This window comes from Corvus moneduloides, chromosome 13 (assembly GCF_009650955.1).
Source record: "Corvus moneduloides isolate bCorMon1 chromosome 13, bCorMon1.pri, whole genome shotgun sequence".
Lineage (NCBI taxonomy): Eukaryota > Metazoa > Chordata > Aves > Passeriformes > Corvidae > Corvus > Corvus moneduloides.
In genome coordinates, this window is record NC_045488.1 from 5,747,806 (window position 1) to 5,771,157 (window position 23,352).

A 23,352-nucleotide genomic window follows, 5' to 3' on the forward strand; every position below is an offset into this window, starting at 1 on the left:
TCCTTTCCACCTTCATGGGGGGCATGCTACAGTCTTAATATGTTCTGCTTTGCTCTCTTGACTACTTCTGAAGAGACCTCTCCCTGCAGGTCTCACTCCACCTAGGCATGGCCTCCTGGCCTGCTTCACTGGAGTGTGTTGGAACCTGAGTGCTGGGCTCAGAGGAAGAGCAGTCATTTTTCAAATTGGCTTTAGTTCCTGGCTGCAGGAATTAGGCAGGGAGGCTGGGATATGAGCCTGGCTGCCCAAGGAAAGCACTGCTCTCTAAGATGCAGACTTTCATCTTGACCTGGAGGAAGGAAACGCTTATTGCCTTATTTATTACATTTCCCCACAGCAGTGTAAATACCATATCCATGATAGATATAGATCTTATGAATAATATAGAGATTTGAACTAAGTAATTGCTGTGCTTTTTTAATACAAGAGATCCTTGGTGTCGAGTAGTATTAATGATCTGTCTTGACATGGGCTCTGCGGAGGGTGATTGCAAACCCCAGTTCCGTGAGAATTTGAGAAATTGGGGGAGAAATCCTAATGTGTGTTCATCCCCTCTGTTCCCTGTGGGACACTTCAGAATGAGTATCCTGTCTGCTGATTTTTTCTCAGCTTTCCCTAGACCCTCTGAGGACAGGAAGGCTAAGTGGGTTTTGGGAAAACAAATCCGTTTTGTAGGCAGGCTGGGCTGGGCTGTCAGAGGAGGCAACTTTCAGAGGAAATGTAATACAAAGATCCTAGCAGCTCCCCGTGGTCACTAACAGTTCTCCAGACATTTCTGGAAGAACAAAATGATTACTTACAGTGAAATAGCTAAATTCAGGCAGAGGTAGTGATATTTTATGTGTCTGCTGATCTGAGCCTTGTCTCTTCTCTGTAGCTTTAATATAAAGCTCTCCTTTCCACTTGCTCTCTGAAACCCTTGTGCAGCCTTGCTGCTGTGTGCTGCTAAACAGGTGGCTATGTTATTATGAGAAATTCTCAATAAAGTCCACTCTTTAATGCCTTAGAATCTTTGGGGATGAATTGAAGATATTAAGAAGTATTGAGATTTTATACCTCTTTTGCAGTGACACTGTGGGGGAAAGGATAAGGGGATAGCAATCATAGGATGTGGTGTGGGTCACTTTGTGCCTTGTGTCACTGGTGGCAGGGAGCTGGCAGCCCCACTGGTTGGTCCTTCTTGCTCCCTGCTGTAGAGGTGTTGGTGTTACAGCTGCAGAGTTCCAAGGCCTCTTTAAATTAATGGAGCTGTCTGAGAAGGCTATGAATGCCTTTTCAATTTATTTTTTCCCCCCCCAAACATAGCACCTCAAGTCTGAGTCAGGCTGTTAACCTTTTTCATTCCACTGTTTCTAGCCACGTCCTGCTTTAAGGTTATTTCTATCCTTCTTCCACCATCACCCTTTTAACAGGAATGAGGGCAGGTGAGACCTGTGGACACAGTAGCCCATGTTCTCACCTTGTCAGTCCAGGAGGAGCAGGTCTTGCTGACCTCTGTGGGCTGTTTATTGCAGGGACTGTGGGCTCAGGTGTTGCTTTGCTACAGGAATGGTAGCTCATTAACACTCTGTGCCCCGCAGACAACTTTTATTGATCATCAGCTGCTTAATCAAAAACTCTATCACAGTTTGTTTCGATTATTTTTTCCATCTCTTCATCTCTGGAGAATTGGTTTAGCCAAAGCTAATGTACTCATTAAGCAGTTGGGAAACTATTGCTACAGACTGCTATGTAAATCAAGGGTTTAGGAATGTTTGTGTCCTCCTTCCCACATATAACAGGATGAATATATTGGGTGCATATGCCTCTGCTTGATGCAGTGAAACAGACACAAAGGAAGTTTGGCTGAACTGGGTTTTGACCAGTCTGGGGTGGCAGAACTCACCTCCCAGGTCACACAGAGCCCAGGCTCCACATCTACATCCTCAGTGTCCTGGTACAGTGAGGAACAGCACTGCTGCTGTACCTGGTCCTGTATCTAAACAGATCTGAGCGCCCCTGAAGTCAGCACCTCGGGTATGTTCTTGGGCCACAGCTGGAAACTCTGCGAGCAGTGGCTTTGCTCTTTTGAAAACTGTCAGAGCTCTGGGGAGGGGGTGAAAGGAAGCTGTGAAGCAAGTGGCAGAATTATTTCCTAACTTCTGCCATGTCTTTAATGACCAGCTCTGAGAAGTGTCTGGCCAGTCTGAGTGGGGACACAGGAAAGACTTGGGAGGGAAACCCTGAGACAGGAGTGGTGCTTGTTGTGCCACTCCAAAGTGATTTCTTACCCTGGTTATGATGGATGTCCTGATATGATTCATTTTCCTCTTGTCTTTTAATGTTTACTGAATAAAATCATTCTCCTTGATCCTATACCCTATCAGGGCTACATACTCCATGCTGGCTATGGTGTTGCAATGACCTAATTTGATTGCAGAGGGTCGTGTCCTGTATAATGTTGTCTCATTTTCTCAGTAGTCGATACAAACTCAATTTTATTTTCTTTGAAAAGAAGGGAAGAGGAGGCAGGAGCCTGGCATCCACAGCCAAGCTTAAACCTGCAGCACTTACCTTGTTGCTTGGCTGTAATGGACCATGTAGTTCAGCTTGGATGGGACCCGCAGGCTTGTTTTATTTATTAATTTTCCTGATGGTGCTGAAGGGGAGAAAGGATGGAGGCTGCAGCAGAGAAGGGCCCTCATTTGTAGGTGCTGGCACCACTGATTAGCCTCAAGGAGTCATTAATCCAACAGGCTGGATGCTCTCTTGGTGGAGCTTATCTCAGGAGGGGAGGGTTAGCTGTGCCTTCCTGTGGGCCCTGGGTGAGTGTTCAGCTTTCTTCTTTTGTCTCCAATTAGATGCTCGGTCCTTTGTACCACTGTGCTTCACCTACCTCAGAGACCCTTCACCTGCCTTCCGCCTCCGTAATTTATGAGTGGCTCAGAGGGGAGAAGGAGGGTCTGGTCTCAATTTGTGTGGCTCATTTGCATGTGAAATAAGCACATCCCTTCAGCAGAGCTGCCAGCAGTCTCCCTGGACCTGCTGCTCTCATTCAGCGTGGCTTTGACAGCTCCAAGGCTGTGGCTCGGTGAGCGGGGCTTGCTCATAAACTGGAAGTGTCACTGTGTTTTTGCAGAGCTCGTCCAGAAAATGGTGTTTTTCAGCAGCTCATAAAGGAGGTGTCAGCCTGGGATTTGGTCTGTAGAAAAAGAACCTGCTTTTGCAAACTGCAGAGTGCACAAGCTCTCAGCTCTGGCTCCAGGGCCATCGCTGCTGGCTGGGATTGCTGCTGGGGCAAATTATTCAGCTGATGGTTTCATTGCTAATTTCCTCATGGGTCCTGGACTCTTTGACTCTCTTCTCAGGGTATTCCTCTTTCTCAGCTCTGTCTTTTCCTGCCCTGTTGGGCTTTCAGTGGGCTTTCGATTGAAAATGGATCTGTTGTGGTGACAGAGGAGGAGTCAGAGAGGTACTGGCAGGCAAAATGCACGTAGGGGTTGGATGAATAAGTCAACAGGTGTGTCACCAAACAGGCTTTGTTGTCTTGATCCAAGGATTTAGTGGGAAGGGGCTAGGCATGGGAGTGGCAGTGGACTCTGTGGATGGGCAAGGACCAAGGGAATAGAATCGTAAGTCTTGAGGACAGGAAGAGAGAGAAGAGACAGGACATTGGTCACTCATGTGATCCTCCTTGGAAGAATACCAGGTTCCATGAACCAAGCACAAATCTAGGCCTGATTTCTTCTCCATTTCAAAATATTTAATCAGAGAATCAAATATAAAGTTTCTTTAAGAAGAAGCTGGCACACAGCAGCTGGCTGAGTGTTGCAATCAATGTATCCGCTGTGGAAAGTTTCCTGCAGAAATATTACATCCTCTCTCATTTACTTGATGATCTTTGGGGTGAATCAATCAAAAGATGCTGCACACAAATAGTTCAGCCTGTGATCCTGTGGGTGTCCATTACAGAGGTATTTGCTCCATGTTAATGGACCTGTTGATTAAGAAAAAAACCACCAGTTTTTAAATAGAGAGCTGTTGCTTGATGGCAATTGTTAGCATTGGTTTTTCTGCCTTCCCACCTCCCCAGCACAGCTCTCATTCTGTGATAATGCAGGTGACTGCAACAAAACCCAGGTCTGCACTGCTGGGGAGAAGAGACTCACACCTCACCCCAGCAGTTGTCTGAGGAGAGCCTTGTCTTAGAGGCTGGGAAGGGCAGAGACTTCTCTGTACTCAGCGGGTGATTTCACCACTCTGTGTCTTGTTCTGTTAATTGTGTTTCTGCACCCATCTGCCTTGGCATGTGATGTCCTGTTGGACTTCAGGTATATCTGAAGAAGATATTACCCTGAAATTCCCATCAGGCCAAGGCTCAGCAGTTCCTTGAGGAGTCTGAGTGGGCTGTACACTAGCTGAGTGCATGCGAGTTTTTATTTGTGTCTGTAAAGCTTATAGTCTGTTGGAGCAATAGTGTTAATTTTGCTTCTCTACAACGTGGACATTTGTCAAGTCTGGGACATTGGGTGAAAAAGTGCCCATGTTGCAATGTTAAGTGTTGCTTTTCTGATGGTAGCATGGCAAGAACCCCAGCTGGAATTTTAAGCATAAGAAGATCAGGATGATGCTTACTGCATAGATAGATGTCCTTACCTTCGATAGACAAACCTGAGCAGACCCAACCCTGTGATGACTGAAGCTATGCAACCAAGAGAGCAGCATATTTAACACTGCCAGAGCTCTGGTGGGGCACCAGGAACACATCTCAGGACAGACCAGTGTGCTGAGCTGTGTGACACAGCTCACTGCAGAGGCAGTCACGCAGCAGGGCTGAGCAGCCCAAAAGGACCAGGCTTGTGGCCGTGGGCTGTGTTCAGCCTCATGCTGGTAGTTGCCAGCAGCTGTTCTGCTTTCTGGGAAGCATGTTGGGATCCTTCCTGCTCAGCTGGAGGCTGTGGGAGCATTTGGTCCTCTCCCAGGCTGCCTGGTGCAAAGCAGCCGCTGCTCACTTTGGCGGGCCAAGCGTCGCTTCAGGCTCTACTGCAGAGGGGACCAACCCCCCCGTGTCACTTGTTTATCTCTGTCGTTTATTGCTACAAACCAACTCACCCAGAGCCGTCCTTCCCACAGCTGGTGGGAGTCAAAGTGCCGAGGCTGTTAGTGGATTAGGGCAGCAGAGTGAAAACCATTTGGCGTTCCTATCCCGATTCTTCTGGGTGCCTTTAATTAGCATGATTGCTCAGCACGGATTTTGCCATGTTCTTTAGCTCCTCTGGTTAGGATAATTATTCCCTCAGCTCCTTTTGTTCCAATTCCTGATCGCTTACAAAGTCTCCCGTTAAAAGCCATTAAATCCGTAATGTGAGAGTAAATGTTCAGCAGCGTGGTGCTCTCAGCCCCACACGTGTGAGCTCGAGCTCTCGGCCCCTCTCCCGCACTCCTCTGCTCCCTGCCACGTGCTCCGTGCTGCGGCATCACTCTCTGCTTCCCTCTCACACGCTTCCCCCCGGCCATCCCACGTGTCCCACACGCACCAGGTTGTGTGCACACTCCCCCTGCTTTCTGCTGGCACTTTTGGCATCACTCAGCTTGGTCTCCTCCGTGCACAGGCCGGTTTTGACTGTGAGGTTGGATGCTGGGCTGGGCACTGTGATCTCTCACATTTAGTTGCATGTGCAAATATGGAGGTGCCATTAGAAGTGTATGTTCTTGCATGTTTTTGCCGTGGTGTGGGGAGTTCTCGCTTCAAGGAACAGCTAAAATTGAGGGGGAGATGTCCTAGCTGTGGTGGAAGGCAGGACTTTTGATGATAGATGATGCAGAAGTGAAAAGACTAATTTTCCTTTTTTTTTAAGTAAAGCTGGTTTTCTCAAGCATAAAAACATCCACTGGAGAGAAAATGGGTTTTGGATAGCCGTGTTCCCAGGAATTTCCATGTTGCAGTGCCTCCCCATCTGGAGGCCTGTGGGCTCAGCCCCTTCACTGCCCCTCATCCCAGCTGATGTTTGATCAGCACATGCCAATGGCTTGACTGGGGCAGACACACGAAGGCTTACACAGACTGATGTGGTGTGAAATAAGATTGGGCTCAAGTGCTTTAAATGCCTTGTGCATTTAGGTGAGTTGATGTGAGAGGGAGAAGGGAGAGAAGGAGACTTATTTGCAGACCCAGAACGAAACTGGAGCAGAGAAGGGTCTGGCAGACGTGTGGTTTGTTAAACTTGGAGCTGATTGCTGGAGCAAAAATTCACAGCTAGACCATTTGCTGGAAAAAGCCTGTCAGAAAGGACTCTTGGTCCTTCCTCCTTCCTTTGAATGATGACCCCTAATCAACAGTAGTCACACATTTTGGGCTTAGATCTTGAGTTGCTGTCCTGCTGTGCTCTGCCAGACCTTCCCCACTCTGCAAAGCTCACCCTCTGCTCTGGGGTGGAGTGAGGGTTTCCTTGCACAGCAGCAGCCCCCCACGGGGCTCCTCACTCACCTGATCTATGCTTTGCTGGCTGCAAGGAGCTTCCCAGGCATTTCATACATTCTCTTGCAAAAATGTGCCATGTTTCATGTGTGTTTGGTGGGAGCAAAGCCCCTTCTCCTGCAGGACGAAGGCCACCCCAAATGCCTGACACTCACTTGGTTGGCACTATCCAAACAGTCCCACAGGAGCTCTGTAGTATCAGCACAAACCCATGTTTTTCTGTCTTCCCCTGGGAGAGCACAGCCTTCCCTGTGCCCTGGGGTGTGTGTTTTAGAGCTTGTGAAATACTGGAAGATACCAAGATGTGGTCTCAAAACAAAATCTGGAGCAGGGAGCTCTCCCTTGGGAAGTGTAATAACACCCTTTGGCATATTTTGGTGCAGAAGGCAACTTTGAGAATCATCTACTGGGGCAATTATCAAGAGCTGAAGAGCTGTGGTGGCAGCTTTGTTTCCAAAGCAATCAGCAGAGTAGGAGCACTGGAGAGACACAGATGAAGAACAATAATTCCAGACAACGCAGCATCCAAACAGCTTAAAAAAAAATCAACAAAACCTTGTTCCTCAAAACTCCCTGCTGCTCTTGCTGTGTTTTAGCCCTCAGCTCTTCCTGTTCCCATTTACAACTCCTCTGTAGTGCTCAGTGTCTCCTTGCCTGCTGAGATCTCCTGCGCTCCTCAGTTTCCATCCTCGGTTTGTAAACTCCACAAAATCGTGTTTTCCCACAGGATGTTCTTCCTGACACTTCAGACTCTCAGGCTTGTACAGCTCCTGGGCTTCCTGGAGGGCAACTCTGGCCTTTCTAGATGACATAAGGTGTTGCTGGAGCAGATGGCAAAGAAACTTGAACAAGCAAGGATTTATTCTGGGCCTTGATCAGCTCCTCCCATCCTCTGAAGAGCAGGAGAACATCCCTGGCACTGCCTGGGCTAGGAAGGTCCCAGCTGCAGGCTGCAGCAGTTGTGTGCAATCCTATCCACCATCTGCGCCTCTTCTTGGTGTCTGTTGTCATATCCCAGCCCTCTGGCTTTACTGAGCACTTCTGTCCCCTTCTAGAGCCCAGAGCTCCTGCAGAGGATGGGAGTCTTGGAGCCGGGGTTATTCCCTGTTGGATGTTCAGCACTGTCGTTGGTTCCTTTGGAGACCTTGGAGAGAACGTGGTCCTGCTTTGTGCCACCGTTTTGCTGCCTGTATAATAAATATAACAGCTCCTTCCTCCCCAGGGAATGAGAGAGGCATAAGAAATTAATGTTTATGAAGCACTTTCCAGCTGAAAAGAAGTTTGAAACAGAGCTGCTGCTGTTCTTACTCAGGGGCTTCCTTTGCTGGTTGGCTCTTTGATGTGGTGATCTGTGGTACTGGTGGATCAGCTGTACCATAATTGGAATTAATCAGCAATTAAGGAACACGAGCCCAACCAGATTCTTTCCCAGTGGATATTCATTTCTGGGCACATTAGTCAATGGTTTCAATAACTCTGTAAAATGCTTAGGGTAACTATTGCTCTCTGAAGCAGATGGGGAACAGAGGCAGTGTCCCAGGGACACGGATACCTGTCAGGTAAAGTGGGAAAAAGAAGCTCTTGCAGCATTGTGCATGGTGCTTAAATTGGCAGCACTCCGAGGCCTGACTTGAGAAAAAAAGTTAAAAATTGACAAAAGAATGTATTTGAAAACCAAAGTGATGAAAATGATGTATTACTTGCTAGGATGGGATCTTTCATGCTGGGTCCCTTAGGCTTTGTGGAGTGCAGAGGCAGCAAGAGTGCACGGTGGTGAGAACTGGGGACTTGTGGAGGCAGGGAGACAGGGATTTTTTCCTCCCAGCGATGAGAATGGTAGAGGAGAAGGCTCCTGGATGTGTCAGTGCAAGCACAAGCAGAGGCAGGGCAGCAGCTGGATAATGCCCACGATGTCAGCTACCACCAAGTTTGCAAACGCTTTCCTGCAGCTTGTTCTCATGGCTGACCTATAACCCCCAAGAGTTTTGCCACGTGTCTTTGCATGGCCGTGGGTATTTCAGTGGACAAAAGAGCCATTCTACTTGCTCAGGGACCTTCTCTGTGACCCAGTACCACTTAAATGAAGCAGAGACTAAGCTCTGCGTGTCATGGGTGAGACTGCTGGGTGCCCAGCATTTCCCCCTTCCCCGGTCCTCTTACAAGTCATTTCACATACTCTGGCTTCAATCTAACAAAAACAAAACCGATGAGGCCCAACTGATCTGGCTGCTTTCCATCATGCAGTGGGCCTCTGAGTGGCTTTAAATAGCTGCACCTCCGTGCAGGCTGGAGAAAAAGCACTGGCTGCGCCTCTGGACAAGACGGTAGCTTTGGCTCAAATCACAGGCCATCTCAGACCTGAAAATAGCCTTTTTTTTTTTCTTGTCATCCTTGGTATTAAATAGATTTTTTTTTTCCTTCTTATTTTTCATTTTATACCCTGTTAAGTGCTTTCTTACTTTGGGGCTTTTCCTAAGGGGGATCGGTGGGGAATCTTGGAGCTCTGCCTCCTGAGCTATCAGGCTACATCATTTAGTACCTTGGAACTACTCCATCCATGAAAGAGTTCCAGAGAAAACAAACTTGTGATCCTGGCTAATATGGACACGGCCTACGTTAGTGGTGGCAGCAGTGGAAACACGACGGTTACTGGAATTCCTCCGACCAAAGGTTTAAGGAATCTTACAAAGTCTTCAAGAGTTCACCCCGTGGAAAGCTGTGAACGCTGCCCTTTTCTCAAGGCAAAACTGTTTGGTGGTTGAGTGCCTGCAGAATTCTCCTACCCCTTCCTCTGCTCTAGCCAAACATTAGAGAACTTTATGTGGAAATGGGATCTTCTGGATCCATCTGCTTCCGCTTTTCTCTTGCTCTCGGCCCATCTCTTCCTTTCGCTGCCCTCAAAAACACTTGCAATGCTGTGATCCTCTGCTTGCAATTTTGGGCTGTTGACAAGCACAAGAAGATGGTACAAGCTGTAGCTAGAGCTCCATCTAGCACATTCCCAAGAGGTTTCCTGTGACGTCAAATCTCATTGATTAAAGTGGGAGACTCTTATGACAGAGGTTTAACCATGGAAAATGAAAACAGATACAAGGTGAGCTGCTGTGGAGGGGAATAAGGACCCTGTTTCCATAAAAACAAATAATTATAAGTATTTCTGTAGCTCTCAGAGCCTTTCTAATCTAAGAAGGGGTGTTATCTACTTGAAGATCTTCTTGAGGTCTGTGTTATCAGTGTGAAATTCATCTGTGGACTGAATTTTCTTGCGGTTCTCCATTGTGATCCACACTGTTGTACTGGTGTAAATGAGAGGAGGTCTGGGCTCTTTGACTTTTCCTTGCATGGTAGAGGAGATGATGTGCTTATCTGCAGCTGAGAGCATCAGAGAGAACCTCACAGTGTGTTTCTGCTGAGGTTCCATGACCTGCTTTGTTGTGGCAAGCGAGGCCTTCGGCTGGGTTGCATCTCACCCTGTTACATGCTGTGAGGAGAAGGAAAAAAAGAAGGTTTTGTTTCCTAGCCTAGCAGATGAACCCATCCATGACAGGAAACCCGGGTTGTTGTGTTGCTTCCCCCTCAGATATAGACACAGCAGTGCTGATTCGACTAGAGGGATGGCTATTTCCTTTGCTCAGGGTGTGGGCCAGGCTTGATGGTTTTCATGCTTTCTTTGATGCTATTCATGCTTCATATCTGTGCATAGACAAAGATAAAATGTACACTGTTGTTGGAGTCTCCTACTGCTTTTCCTTTCTATCATAAATTCTGCTGTAACACAGAAGAGAGCTCAAAGCTCCGTTGCCTAATGTGAGCTGCATGAATAGCAGAGTTATGTTTGGCCAGCTTGTTGCCCTTAATTTGCTATTTTTGTTTAACCCATTTTTGCCGGGCGTTATGCGGCATCCCGTTGCTTTTCTCATCCGTTCCCACAGCAGTTTATATTGCTGTTTCAGAAGCAGTTTCCACCCCTGTGTTTCGGAACAGGTCTGCACCCCTCCCGCTGTGGCAGATAGGGGTACTGTGAGGAGTAGTGCATCATTTTCTGCGTCATTCCCTCGCCTCCCCATGTCACAATCCCTGCTGCTCCTCTCAGGTGATGTGGAGCAGCCTCAGGTCTCCAAAGCCTGCTTGATCTGAGTAGTGACAATTTTGCCAGAAGGCAAACAGGGAAGGAAAGCTGAAATTATCTTGTTTTTTCTCCTTAGTCTTGCTCTCTCAGTGGAGGAAGTGTGTTCCTGGCAGGGCACTGTCCATAGGCTGGATTGGTACGGGCATGGGGCAGAGTGGCCAAAACCCACTAGCCAGGGTGTTGGGAAACACAAGACAGCTCTGGAGGACTAAGTGGATGGCCGGAGTTGAGGACAAAAACTGATTGCATGGTTTGGTTGCTTTCAATTTTCTTGTCCTTTCATTGCCACATCCATCCAGCCTGCTTAGAGAAATGCCCCATCTGCTCCCTCCATCTCAAGCTGTTAGAGCTGCACAGAAAATACGAGCTCATTCCTCCTTCCCTGTTCTCCAACACTCTCCATACATTTATTCCACTACCATGCTATGACTATTAGTAGAGACAGTATTATGTTTTAATTTAAAAAGTGATGTCACTAGAACTGGGAGAAGCAAAAAGTCTAGTATGTCAGACCCTTCCCCTTCCCCTTCCCAATTTTGTAGTTCTTTGGAGATGGTTTTGATTTCAATCTACAGGGTGGGGATTTTGACCTCCTTACTATTTTCAGTCTTGCATGTTGGAGTTTCCCTACAAATCTACAACCAATGTCAAAGATAATATTTTTCCTCCCATTTTCCAGCTGGCACTGACAAATGTGAAACTCCACAAAAAGTTACTGTTTTTAAAATTTCCCCAACTCCTTCTTGGAAGTTGAACACTCCTATTTCTCCTTTTTTTTTCCTTTGGAAAAGAAAGCAAAAAAAAAAGTAAAGAAAAGCCCCCACATTTTTTAAGACATTTCCAAGCCAGTTTTTCAGAAGTTAATAGCTGTGATGGTAGATGACATTTGTCATAGCAGCATCCAAACTCTGAACCTGTTGAAATTCACCCATTTTAACCCTGGACATCTCTGTGAGCATCATCCATCTCACACCCGTCAGCGAAGACATAAACCTAGCAAGAGCCTTGTTGGTTTCTGCTCCATACAAGAGAATGGGGTTAAAGGTAGCAGTACAATATGGGAAACAGCAGGGAGGAAGAAAGAGAAAACCAGCCAGGAGAGAAGCATGTTTTTTTTCAGATTCTTTGGGGACTTTGATAAATCAGAAGGAGAGGATGCCAAAAGGACCGGTGCTTCATTGCTTTCCCAAGCCAGCGGGATGTGTGTTCAGCCCTTCAGCTCCAGAAACGTGGGCTGTCCTCCTGCCACGCTCCTCGTCGTCCCTCGGCAGCCCCTCTGTGTCAGTGGTGGGGTCACCCCCACTGCAGCCCCGTTCTGCTGTCACTGGAGATCCCTGCAGCTGGGATTCACAGCACAGCACTGGTGACAGAGAGCAAAGCCCTTGGTGTCCCCAGCCTTAAGTCTTGCTGATCTTTCACATGTCCCTTCACTGGGGCTGTGTGTCTCCAGTGGGTTTTTAGGTCTGTTGGATGTGGTCCGGCAGAAGTGAAATTGCCTTAATTTAGCAGAGCTAAGGAACGCAAAGAAAATAAAGCAGACTGGAGTTCTCCTTGGAGATACTGGGTGTTGGTGAGGATAGACTTTCCCAGCTATCCTTTGGCGGCCATAAAATATATTTACATGGTGAAAAACAAAACACGATAAATAGTGACGTTCAGGGATGCCATGTTTATTTGTGTCCCGGTGACTCTGATCACTTTAAACCGTGAGAGTTGAGCTGGGCTCTTTCTCACTACTAATGATATTTCAACGCTTGGAATTTGCCTATGAATCTTGTTTATGGCACATGAACCGGAGCTGAGCCTGGCTTACTCTCCCATGTGGATTGGCCTTTAAGGGCCACTGAGAATAACAGATTGCTTCCCCCAAACAAGTTTAAACAGTTCCAAACCAAACAAACAGCTTTTGTCTGCATCCTCAGGTCCGTCAAAGGAAGCATGTGTTTGATGTGCACATGGAGTAAGATAGTGCAGTGGAGAAATATAAATAGATGTAAAAGACGAAATAGAAAGAAGAAATAGGAGAGGAAAAATCTTCTGGCTGGCGTAGATTTTGTGTGAGAAAATTTCCTAGCCTATTAAAAAGCACTCCTCCTACTGAGATCAATTCTTAATGGCATCCGAGCTGCCCCATGCTGCCCTAGTGATGCCAGACTTGAGTTAACTTAGCTGATTTGGTCAGGATCCTGTGACTGTATGAGGTGCAGGAGGATTTTCCAGATCTTAGAGCAATTATGTAGCCAAGACATCCCACCAATCTTCTTGGGAAAACCCTTTAGACCCATAAGAACTTGGGATAGGTGACAGCAATGCCCAAGATCCTGCCATGCACATCTTGGTCGTGGCAAAAAAGTGAATTTTGCTGTCTGGAGCATCCCAAGGCAGGGACATTCTGAAGAGATGTCTGATACAGCCCTTTAAAACATTATATTTGCCCAGCAAGTTTGTTGGACTGCAGGAAGGAGCTTGCCTATGATCTCTGCTCCCCTTATTTTTCTTTTTCCTCTGGCCAGTGTTTCTGGCAAATCCTAAACCTTCAGATCACCTTTAGAGAGGTGGGGTTGTGTGAGGAGAAGATGCCTCCAGCATGCAGGGTTTGGTGTAGATGGGACAGCTGGGATGAAGAAAGGTCTGTGGGGTTATGAGAGTCAGGTCTCCCCAGCCTTGCAATGGTACTTTTTGATTTCAGGAATGTTATGCCAGATGAGATAAATCATGAGAGAAAAGTAGACACAGAAAGGAGTCTCCCTATTCCTCGCTGTCTGCCTAGGGAAAAGATGGACTAGGTAGGAATTTGGACTTAGTGGGAACCTCTAGAAAAGAGTTGTTCCCAGTTGTCTGTCCAGACCTCTTGCATGCCCCTTGTCCTCAGAGCACTTGTGCCTGCACGCTCCACATGAAATGATTGCCTGTTCTTTATGGAAAGACAGAGTGAGGTAGCCCTGCCTGGAGAGGACATTTTGGCTTTAATTTAATGGCAGCCGTTTGCTAGTTATTCATTTGGTTCTTTTTTATATAATTACATGTGTGTCGATATCTCTCTCTTTTTTTCTAGTTTTGCTCTTTTTTGTTTTTTCGTTTACTTTATTTTGCTTTTTTCTTTTTTCTGTTTTTTTTCCCCCTTTAGGTTTCAGAGAAATTATGTTGAATCCAATAAGCCTCCCTGGACATTCCAAACCTCTTAACCAAGGCATTTATGTTGAGGATGTCAGTGTTTATTTCAGCAAAGGACGTCATGGCTTTTAAAAACTCCTTAAAAGTCCCTGTTCTGATGTCAAGTTTATAGGCTGTGCCCTCAAAATGGTGGGAAGCAGTAAGCGTGGTCTGTATGGATTGAGGTCTCCTCCTAATAGGACTCTACAGCCCTGCCTGTACACACGTTAAAGCCAACTGAAACTGTGGTTTTCTGTCACCAGATAACAGGGTTGTTCTTTTCCTCCAATGGTCGCTGTGTTCGTTAAATATTCCTGCAAGGCACAACAGCAGCAATGAGAGCAAATAAAGAGAATTAAAACCCAGTTGAAAGGAGTCATCCTAATAACACAGTAAATAATTGTACTTTTGCTTTAAAATAAAACACAAAACAAAAAAAAACCAACCAAGCCAACCAAACTGACATCTTTAGTCATGTCCTCCCTGCTTGGAGTTTTCCTTGTAAGCTTGTGTCTTCGCAACACCCAGTGAATGCTGCCATCACCTCTTACGTGGCACCGCCATGGGAGGTCTCCCAGAGCGAGCCGAGGCGGGGAGCCTGGAAGAAACTAAAGCAGAATGAAGACTTTTGGTAAGAACAAAGGCAGCCCTGCTCCCAGTTCTTGCACAGAAAATAATGTTGGAAGGAATGAGGATGGAAAGAAAAAAAAAAAGTATCTTACTTCTCTGACAGGAAGAGAGTGTGGTTATCTTTGAAGTGCACATGTTCTAGGAGGCTTCTTTTGTTTGTCTGTCTGTGTGTGTTAGAGCGGCTCGTTGGATCTGACTATATCGTTGTCGTACTCTGGTCTCTCCCTGCTGCTTAAATGATGAGCTTTATCTGAGGAGTTGCCTGGACTTCCCGCATGGATGGAGAATCCATAGCGCAGGAGGGTCTGTGTCCTTGCCAGGACTAGAGCAGTAAGCAAAGTGGAAAAGCATATCAGACGCACGCAGGTCCCATTGCTGGGCCTTTTCCAGCCCCCTTTAGCTCTCCCCTGTATTCCCACCCCACTAGAGATTGATTGTAACCCAGTCGCGTACCCAGAACCATCAGCTCAAGGCTGGCTGACTGAAGGAGAGGAAAAAAAAAAGTATTCTGTTGCTTCTCTGGCAAAAACAGGAGTATCGATCCTGTTCCGGCCGATATTTGTATTCTCTCCCCAACTCCTATCCCACTTTTGTCTTACTTCATCCAAAGCCTCTCAGATGGAAAAGTAAACCCTCTCATCCTGTCCTCAAGAGAAGCCAGCTGCCCTCGTGGCAACTTGCAGGGCTTTCCTTGGACTCTCTGGATGTCACATGTATGAGAAATACAGATTTGCTCATACATATCTGTGATAACCTATAAGCAAAGCAGATTTTCTCTAGAGGACAAAAAATATTCCAATAGCTTCAGGTGTGGCCAGATCCTTTTGAGAGGAATATTGGACCAGGAGCTTGCTCACCAGCCACTCAGCTTTGCTTGCCTTCTTGGTGGCCCGAGATGACCTTATCACATCAGGGGTGTCTCTAAATCACCAGCCCTCAAGGGTCACTGCCAGTGGAAAGAGTCACGGTCCCTCTCCACCAGAACTGGGCAGAAGCCTCAGAATGGATGTTCTGCTTCATCCTGCCTTTACAGGTGATCTGCATGAACCACCCTGGAGATTGCCGGGAGGTTTTATTATCAGCTGTCCCATAGGGATATCCCTGGGAATATTCCATTCTCTTGCTTCTTCTCCTGGTTCGTTGGCATAAAAAGGTAAAGTGCAATAGAAGAGTACTGGAGAGATGGTGGCAGAGTGCTTTAAGTTAACGGACATGCCTTAGGGGGGCACCTGCGTTAGTGCGAGGAGACCTGGCTCAGGTTGGATGGCTTCAGAAACCATGACCAAATCTCCCAACAACGTTTCCTGCCCGCATCGGAGCTGGAAATGCCAGAGGTGCACTGCCAGAGAGGACCTGCGGCCATGTGCCATTGACACCTCAATTCTGCAGATTCACAGAGTGAGGAGGAGCTTCGCCGAGCGTGTGAATCACTGGGTGCTTGTCTGAACTGAATTTCCCCATCTCCTGGGAGTCGCCCACCTGACCTGGGGATGTCTTGTCCGTCTGAACTGTCTCCTCTCCCTAGCACTGTTCAGGGGACTCTGCTCTCAACTGTGTGTATCAGTCGTAGAGATGCATCTGTGGGCCTGGACCAGAAGCCTATATCCAAACACCCTAGCAGAGGAAGGGTTGAATTTTGCAGCTCAGGTCCATCTCTGCTTAGAAGAAATCCTCCGGACCGTACAACATAATTAAAAGCAGTTCTCCCCACTGTGATCGATGTTTCAATTTGTTTAACACCAATTAAAGTCTCTGGTTCCTCACTGCTGAGAACGAAAGCCAGTCGTGGCTGTTTGCGATTGGTGGCTTTAAGTAGCAAGTCTAAGGATGTTTCTTTTTAAAATTTTATTTTATTTTTAATTATTGTAAATCATTACCTCATTTTCTGTCAATGAGATTCCTCCATCTTTGAGCATTCTTATCTTGCCATAACTATCATCCTGTGCTAATGGGAAATGGGACGGTCCCTTTTCACAGAGACTATAGGGGTGTTCAATGTCTAGTTTCTTAATAAACACTTTATTTTCTAACGAAACAGCTGCACCAGGCCTCTTCTTTGAAGACAAAATAAATAAATGTTCAGAATGACATGTCCTATAGTCTACTTCTTCGTGAGATGGTCCATGTGTGGGGAGTTTGGTTTGTTTCCTTCTCTGGTGGGTGTGGAGGGTGGGATTTACAGTTATGATGGGAACACTGCTCAGGTGGAGCTCTTGTTTCTGTCACTCTCATCAGGCACAACGTTTTCTTGCCTGAGAGCTTAGCTGCTAATGATCGCAGTTGACAACTTGTTGGTTTTTGTAGCATAAAATGGTCATATTCTCAGGGACAAGCTGGTACTGCAGGAGATTGTGTCAGGATTTGCCAAGACAAGTTTCTATCGTTAGTGGAAAAAGTTTTATTAGAAGCCTTATCTCACAGGGAGCTTGACAGTAAAAGATTGTTCTGGCTGCAGTGTTTCAGGACGTGCTGTTGCTTCAGGTCTCCTTGCTTGGCTGTGCAAATTGATCACGTGTTGGGTGTTAGATTGTTGTCCCCTCCTCAGCAACAATTAACCTTGTGCTAAGCTGTCAAGGACTTATTTGGTGTAGAGGGAGTGGGGTACAAATGAGTGCTGTACTCAGGTTCCTCATCAGGAGTTCATGTCCGGGTGGTTGGATGCTCCAGGAGGAGAGAGGAACCATTCTGCAGCGTGTGGGACTTGTCATGAGGGTGTGTCTTAGTGGTTGCGTCTTAGAATTATTAACAGGAGATGTCACTGATGTAACTAAAAGCTGCTGTGCCAATCTGCAGGTGACTGTGGACATGAGGTCAGGGGTGTGTTTGAGCACATATTGGTGCATGGTGCTGCAACCCTCATAGAAAACCTGGTGAGAGTTTTGATGAGCAAATTAAAAACATGTTTTCCAGCATCCTTCTGTTCCTGTAACTTCCTGACATGACTTTCAAGCAAATGTCTCAAAATGATGCTGTGGGTGAATTTCTGCATGACCTTCCCTTCTAATGAGTGTGTCTCCAGGAGTGATGGGCTGCTGTGGTTCACAGGATTAGGTGATGCCTGAGACCTTTACCTTCCCAGGAATGTCTGCAGTGCCTGAGACAAATGGTTGTCTCCTGACATAGCCTTACACAAGGGATGAGCAGCTGAGCTGCACTGGATTCCATCCCTGTCTCCTTTTCCTTTCTGAGGTGTGGGAAACAAGCATGGGGTTTGGAAGCTCTGTCTTTTCTTCCCCACTACTGCAGGGTCTGTTATCAGGTTTCACAGCCCAGAAACATTGCAAACAGTGCTTGATTAGCCAATTACTCAGGTGGCTGGTATGGTCAGCCTTGGTTCACTTTGCTTTGTGTTTCAGGGCAACTGACTCCTTACATATGAGTTGCTACAATATTTTTGATGCTGTCAGTTCAAAAGCAGCTGGTTTAACTATGGGCTCTGGCAGGCATTGCAGAGGGCTTGGGCACTTGCTTCTTCATGTTCTTGCTTCTTGGTTGTCTCTGTTGCCTGATGTACCCATGTGAAGGCTCCATGCTCTTCATGACAGCTGGACCGTGAATTGATAATGCTGTGCTGCTCACCCTCCCCACTCTGGCTTCAAATGACTCTTGGGCTGATGACGGAGTTGTTGCTGAAGGAGCTTGGGATGCTGGTTTCATAGGGTGCAAGTAGTGGACCTCTAGCAGGAATGATCTGCTCCTCCTGAACATCACAACCCTGCCTCCTCAGGTCTTATTGAGTGTGGAGCCTGTGTGTGAATAAGCAGAGGAACAAAGTTTCGGCTCATTGTACTTGGACTTTAAAAAGATGCAGTCGTGTTTCTTTTAGTTCCTGCTTGGAGGCAGCACGATGGGCACAGTGTGTTTCTGGCATTGTAGCTCGCTCCAGGGTGGAATCAGTGTGTGGGACCTTGGGCTCAGACTTGCTGCAGGGCAGTGTCTGGTGTGTGGGATGTTGTAGGTCATGATCAGGGTATATTGAGTCTCCACAGCTGCTTACCCACATTGCATTGAATACTGACGTTATTTGCTGCTCTTTTGTTCATTTAGATGTGCTTTTGAGGAGTCACACCTTCTCTCCCAAGAGGCTTGAGCTTGTTTTGAAGGTGGTGGTTTGGTGTTTTTTTTCTACCACCAGGTCTTTGTTCTTTCCCTGTATCTGTGTCCTGCTGTCCAGGGAATTCCTGGGAGCTGTGGGGAGTCAGAGGAAGCTGCTTCTGCTGATTCAGCAAACTGCAGCAGTGCATCACTGCTCTGCTCTGATTTGTACCCAGAACAAGCTGCAGATCCTCAGGGTTAAGCCTGGCATTAGCAGAGGATAAAGAGGCCTAGACACAGTAGTAAAGCTAAAAACCACGGGTTTGGAGGAGCAGCAGCAAGAGAGCACACAAGAAATCAATGCTGAGTGATTTCTTTTTTTTCCTTAACATTTGGAAGCGCTTCTGTTGTTTGTGCAATTAGTCAAGGAGTCATTATTAACCATGTATTTACCAGTGCCTGCAGAGCCCAAGTTGAAAGAAAATTTAACAAACTGTGGGAAAGTGCATAGAGCTGCTCTGAAGGTGTGGGTGTAGTTTGATAGGAGACCTGCCCACTCACAGCTGGAAAAGGTGCTTTACCTGGTGAAGTGACGATGTATCTTCAGCTGCTGTGGTACATTTTGCTTTGCCTGTATCTTTTGTGGTTTCTCCAATGCTGTCCCCACTACTTTCCTTATGACAGGCAGGCTCCTTGGTGGTGCCAGCATGTGGTCTGATGCCACAGAGCTAGAATAAATCCCAACCCACACACCAGTAAATAACTGCAGGAGGATTCCTTCGCAAAGAGAAGATGATAGTTTCTCCAGCAGTAAAGCAGAGTGCAACTGCAAGACAACTACATTTGAATTTTGGTATTATTTTGAACTTGTGAGTGTAACTGCTGACTAATCAGCAGGAATAAATTTTGGTTGTTCTATACAAAGTGGAGGGATTTGTTCTAAGTGCTGGTTAAATGATTTGCTCTGCTGTTAGTGACTCATTTGTGATCTGTGCCTGATTCCTGCAGAGAAGTTGACTTTCTGTAAGCATGTGTTTATTATTCAGAGTATTTGGCATTTTTCCTCCAAGGTTTTGCTTCAAATATTCCTGTTGTGTGATAGGTGCTAGTTTTGCTCTCAGGTTGGGTGAGTGAATGTTTCAGACTGGCAGTCAGAAATGTAACATGCAGAGATGCCCTTCAATCATCTGTTATTTGGGGTTGTCCCTAACCCCATGTTTCTTTTTCTTATGTTGGGATTAGTACCATCCCAACAGGTCTTTCTGCAGACAACAAAAGCTGTCATTGCCTAGGCCTTTGGAACAGTTAAGAGCTTGTTTTCAGAGAAAGCAGCTTTCCTGGCTCCAGTCTGAGTTCTGGGAGCAGCCTGTGTCTGACCTGTGTGTGGGTTTGCATCCACTGATGGCAGAGCAGCCACTGCTGGAGGTCAGGCTCATTCATGAGGAGGCAGGGAGAGCCAGACTGGACTTGCATTAGGCTCGGTAAACTGCCAGGATGTCTGAATAAACTGGTTGTGGCCAGGTCATCATTATCTTAAGTGAGTCAGAGATGTGCCCAGGTTGTTTATTAAGATAATTGGGAGAGGGAGGGAGGGAGGGATGGACTAGGCTGGTGAGGTGGTGGAGTACATGGCAACGTCTGTTACAAGAGAGAAGAAGCTCCTGGTCTTGCAAGGTGATGCGTTCAAGGCCTGGTCCTGCCAGGATTCAGGCCCTGGTGCCACTCTCAATCATGTACAGTGACATCATGCTCATGCACATTTCAAACATCTCAAACACGTGAGCTCGTCTTGCCAGGCTAAAGAGTCATACCTCTGCTCAGGTTTCCTCGTGAGGCCTTGTTGCCTGGCAATTGTAGAGAGATTCTGGATCAACAGAGCATTTTGGGTTTGCTGTATCAGTGTCAGGCAATATTTGGGGATGATAGGAGCAGTTGTGCACGGTCACTTCTTCCCTGATAGTGCCTGGTCCAGCCCCCTGGAGGCTCCTGAAGGTGGCTGCAGGTTTGCTTTGTGTTTCCTGAGACATGTTTGTTTATTGGGTAGTCCCAGAGGGTTTGGAAGTTTAAGTGTTTAAGCTCCAGTCACATGCTCAGCACTGCTGGAACAACTCCAGAGGTACGAGTCCCCCAAAGCCACCACATCTCACCACGCACAGACGTTGCAGGCGACTGAGAAGGGCCTCACTTAAAGACAGGTAAGTGTCATTTTTCTCCTTCTAGGGAGTTCTTGTGTGTAATGTGCTGGATTCAGACCTCCAGCAGGAATTATTTTGATGGATCTGCTCTAAATGCATCAATGATAACTGACTGCACTAGGCAGTATCAGTGGGAAACTGTCAGTCCCTGCTCAGGAGAAAGCAGGGGCTCTTCTGGCTGGAAATGCTGCAGATTTGGTGCTGTGTGGGAGTGGAAAACCAGAAGAGCCAAGTGCTGCTGGAGACCGGGGTTACACCCACAGCTGCTCCTGTTTGACCACTCGGGTCAGGTCTGGCGACGGGAGGATGCAGCCGGGATGCCAGCAGGTATGGCAGAGCTGTGGGAGGTGTTTGGCATAGCTGCTGACTCCTTTAGAAAACTTGAGAGCACAGAACTGCAAGGGTGGCTACTTGATGATAGTGCCAGTCTCTCATTTTCATTAGCAATCAGCAAAAAAAGGCTGTGGTGTGCCTTAACCCTCCTGCCCGGGGCCAGCAGTGCATCCAACACAGAGAGAACGCCTTTTTTGCAGCCATCTGACATGCTTGCCACTCAATCCCAACAGAAGATCTTATAGCCATGGCTTCAGAAGAAGGTGACAAAATCCCTGACAGTGTATCTTGGATGGAAGTATCATCCTGTGACTAGACTGAGCTCAGTTTAATCCTGTTAAGCTCAGAGGGGACTCTTGGGAGTTGGGTAACATTCTCTGTAGGTCCTTAAGCTTCTCTGCATGGCTGTAATGTGTGAAGCATCTCATGTTGTGCCAAATTTCCTCCTCTGGATTCAGCGGTGCTGGCATGAACCTCAAAAAAAAAAAAAAAAAGGGCAGAATGATATCAATGGCAGTCTCACAAGGGAAGGTGAATATCTCTCACCAAAAAGACAGAGTCATCCTTAGAAAACAAAGAAGACTCTTGAGCATAAAAGGTATTGGCATGTACACCCAAATAGGTAAGGATTGACAATGTCCCTTTTAAAGAAGACATCTAAGACTCCAAAGAGCAAGGAAACGTGGTGATCATGAGCTGTAGATACAGCACAGACTGAAACCTGGCTCTTTGATCCAAAAGGGCCACTGGAATCGAAGAGCTGCACAGGAATCTATTTGGATGAATTTAGTTTATAGCACTGTGATGCTCAGTTTGCCATCCACCCGGGCTGCTGGTGGCCAGCACAGGGAGGGAGGCATCCCACAGCTTGCTGGACATGAGGCACAGAGGACTCCAAGCCCTCCCTGTCTGAGACGTCTCCACCTCTCGTTTCCCTGTGCTCCCTTCTGAGTAAGAACAGGTCCACACTGGTTGGAGATTTCACCAGATCTTACCCAGCCCCATGTTTAGGTTCCTAAAAAAGAAACCAGAGGATGGTCATCTCTTCGGTTGGAAAGGAAATGCCACTGGCATAACATCCTTGGAGTTGTCCAAAGTGTTATCCTTGTCTGGAGAAGTAAGTAGATGCTCGCTGATCATGATGCAGGGGGTTGTGTATGTTTGTGTTTGTACGCGTAGTAGGAATCAAATATTCATGATGGAAAGGTGGTGTTGGATTTCCAAGGGAAGAAACACATTCATTAAATGCGATCCACAGCCCAAGGCAGAGGATTGGAGGTTGGGATGGTAAAGCCTTGAGGCGATTAGGCTGTGACATGGAGGTAAGTTTTTGCTGCAGCTTCCCCATCTGCAATTCTGCATAAATGATTTAAGTCCCCCACAGTGCACTGATGGTGTCCATGCACTGGGACTGCCAGCAATGGATGAGAATAGCCTGCCTCTGAGCTGGGTGTGATTCCAGACAGCAGGTCTGCAAACCCCCAGCAGCACATCCCTGCATCCTAGAGACTGACCTGGGGTCTCTCACAGAGCTCAGCTGCAAGCTCAGAGCAGCTGCTTGAGTTTGGGAAGAAGCAGGGAACCACAAGGGTCCTTTCCCAAGGGACATCCAAGCCTGAGTGCAGGTAGCACAGACGCTGCTCCCTGCTCCCTCAAAACCCCCTGAAAAGAAGACTCTTTGTTCTAGGAGATATAGATTATATATATTTTAAGGCTCCATGAATCATTTATAGCCCAAAGATAAAACTGAGCATCAGAGCCAAGGGAAGGCTGAGACTGTGAAACAAAGCGAGGAGCTTTCCATTATGTATTGTACTCAAACTTGACCTGGCACTACCTCCTTGAAATCTTGCTTTTGCTTTGGGAAGCCCTCTTTTTCTCCTAAAAATCTGAACTACTCACCTACTTTCAGTAGATAATTGTAGGAAGAGCATAATCAGCTGCTTCCCTTGCTGTGCAGCTTGATGGTTGGCTTTTGAAGAGCTAAAGTGTATGTCCTAGTGAGCATGTGAGAGCACAGCAGGGCTGTCAGGGAAAGCATGGACATGCTGGCTTGGAAGGAGAATGAAAGAGTCCTAGGGATGCTATGGTATCAAGCAGGGTTTAAGGATTAACACTTGGTCTGGCAAACAGCGGCAGGTGGAGATTATGGAATGGTTTGGGAAGAGAGGCTGGGTGTTTTCTGATTGACCCAAGCACTTCCAGGCTCAGTATGGCACAAGCCAGCTGTGAATAAGGGCTCCTGCTCACTTGTGGTCACTTGGTGGTCAGCGTGAAATGAGTTTGTGGGTGTGAGCCTCGTGCCTGGCAGGCAGATGTCCTTAGCTCAGAAAATGTCTATAGTTTCTTGGATGGAAGCAAATGCCAATGATTAAACCCAGAGTGTGGATGTATGACAGTGATTTGTGATGTCCTGACCT

At 47.0% G+C, this 23,352-nt stretch overlaps 1 protein-coding gene across 4 annotated transcripts in view; it reads left to right on the top strand.

Moving 5' to 3' along the window:
* NTRK3 (neurotrophic receptor tyrosine kinase 3) overlaps positions 1 to 23,352 on the top strand; it is a 219,078-nt gene that overhangs the window by 125,172 nt on the left and 70,554 nt on the right. Inside the window, exon 13 of one of the 4 annotated variants that reach the window (XM_032122346.1) lies at positions 13,714 to 16,404. The exons of the other annotated variants lie outside the window; for them this stretch is intronic. Coding sequence (XP_031978237.1) covers positions 13,714 to 13,832 — 119 coding nt within the window. The 3' untranslated portion in view covers positions 13,833 to 16,404. Of the gene's footprint in view, positions 1 to 13,713; positions 16,405 to 23,352 lie in introns of those variants that run through there. 4 annotated transcript variants of the gene reach the window in all.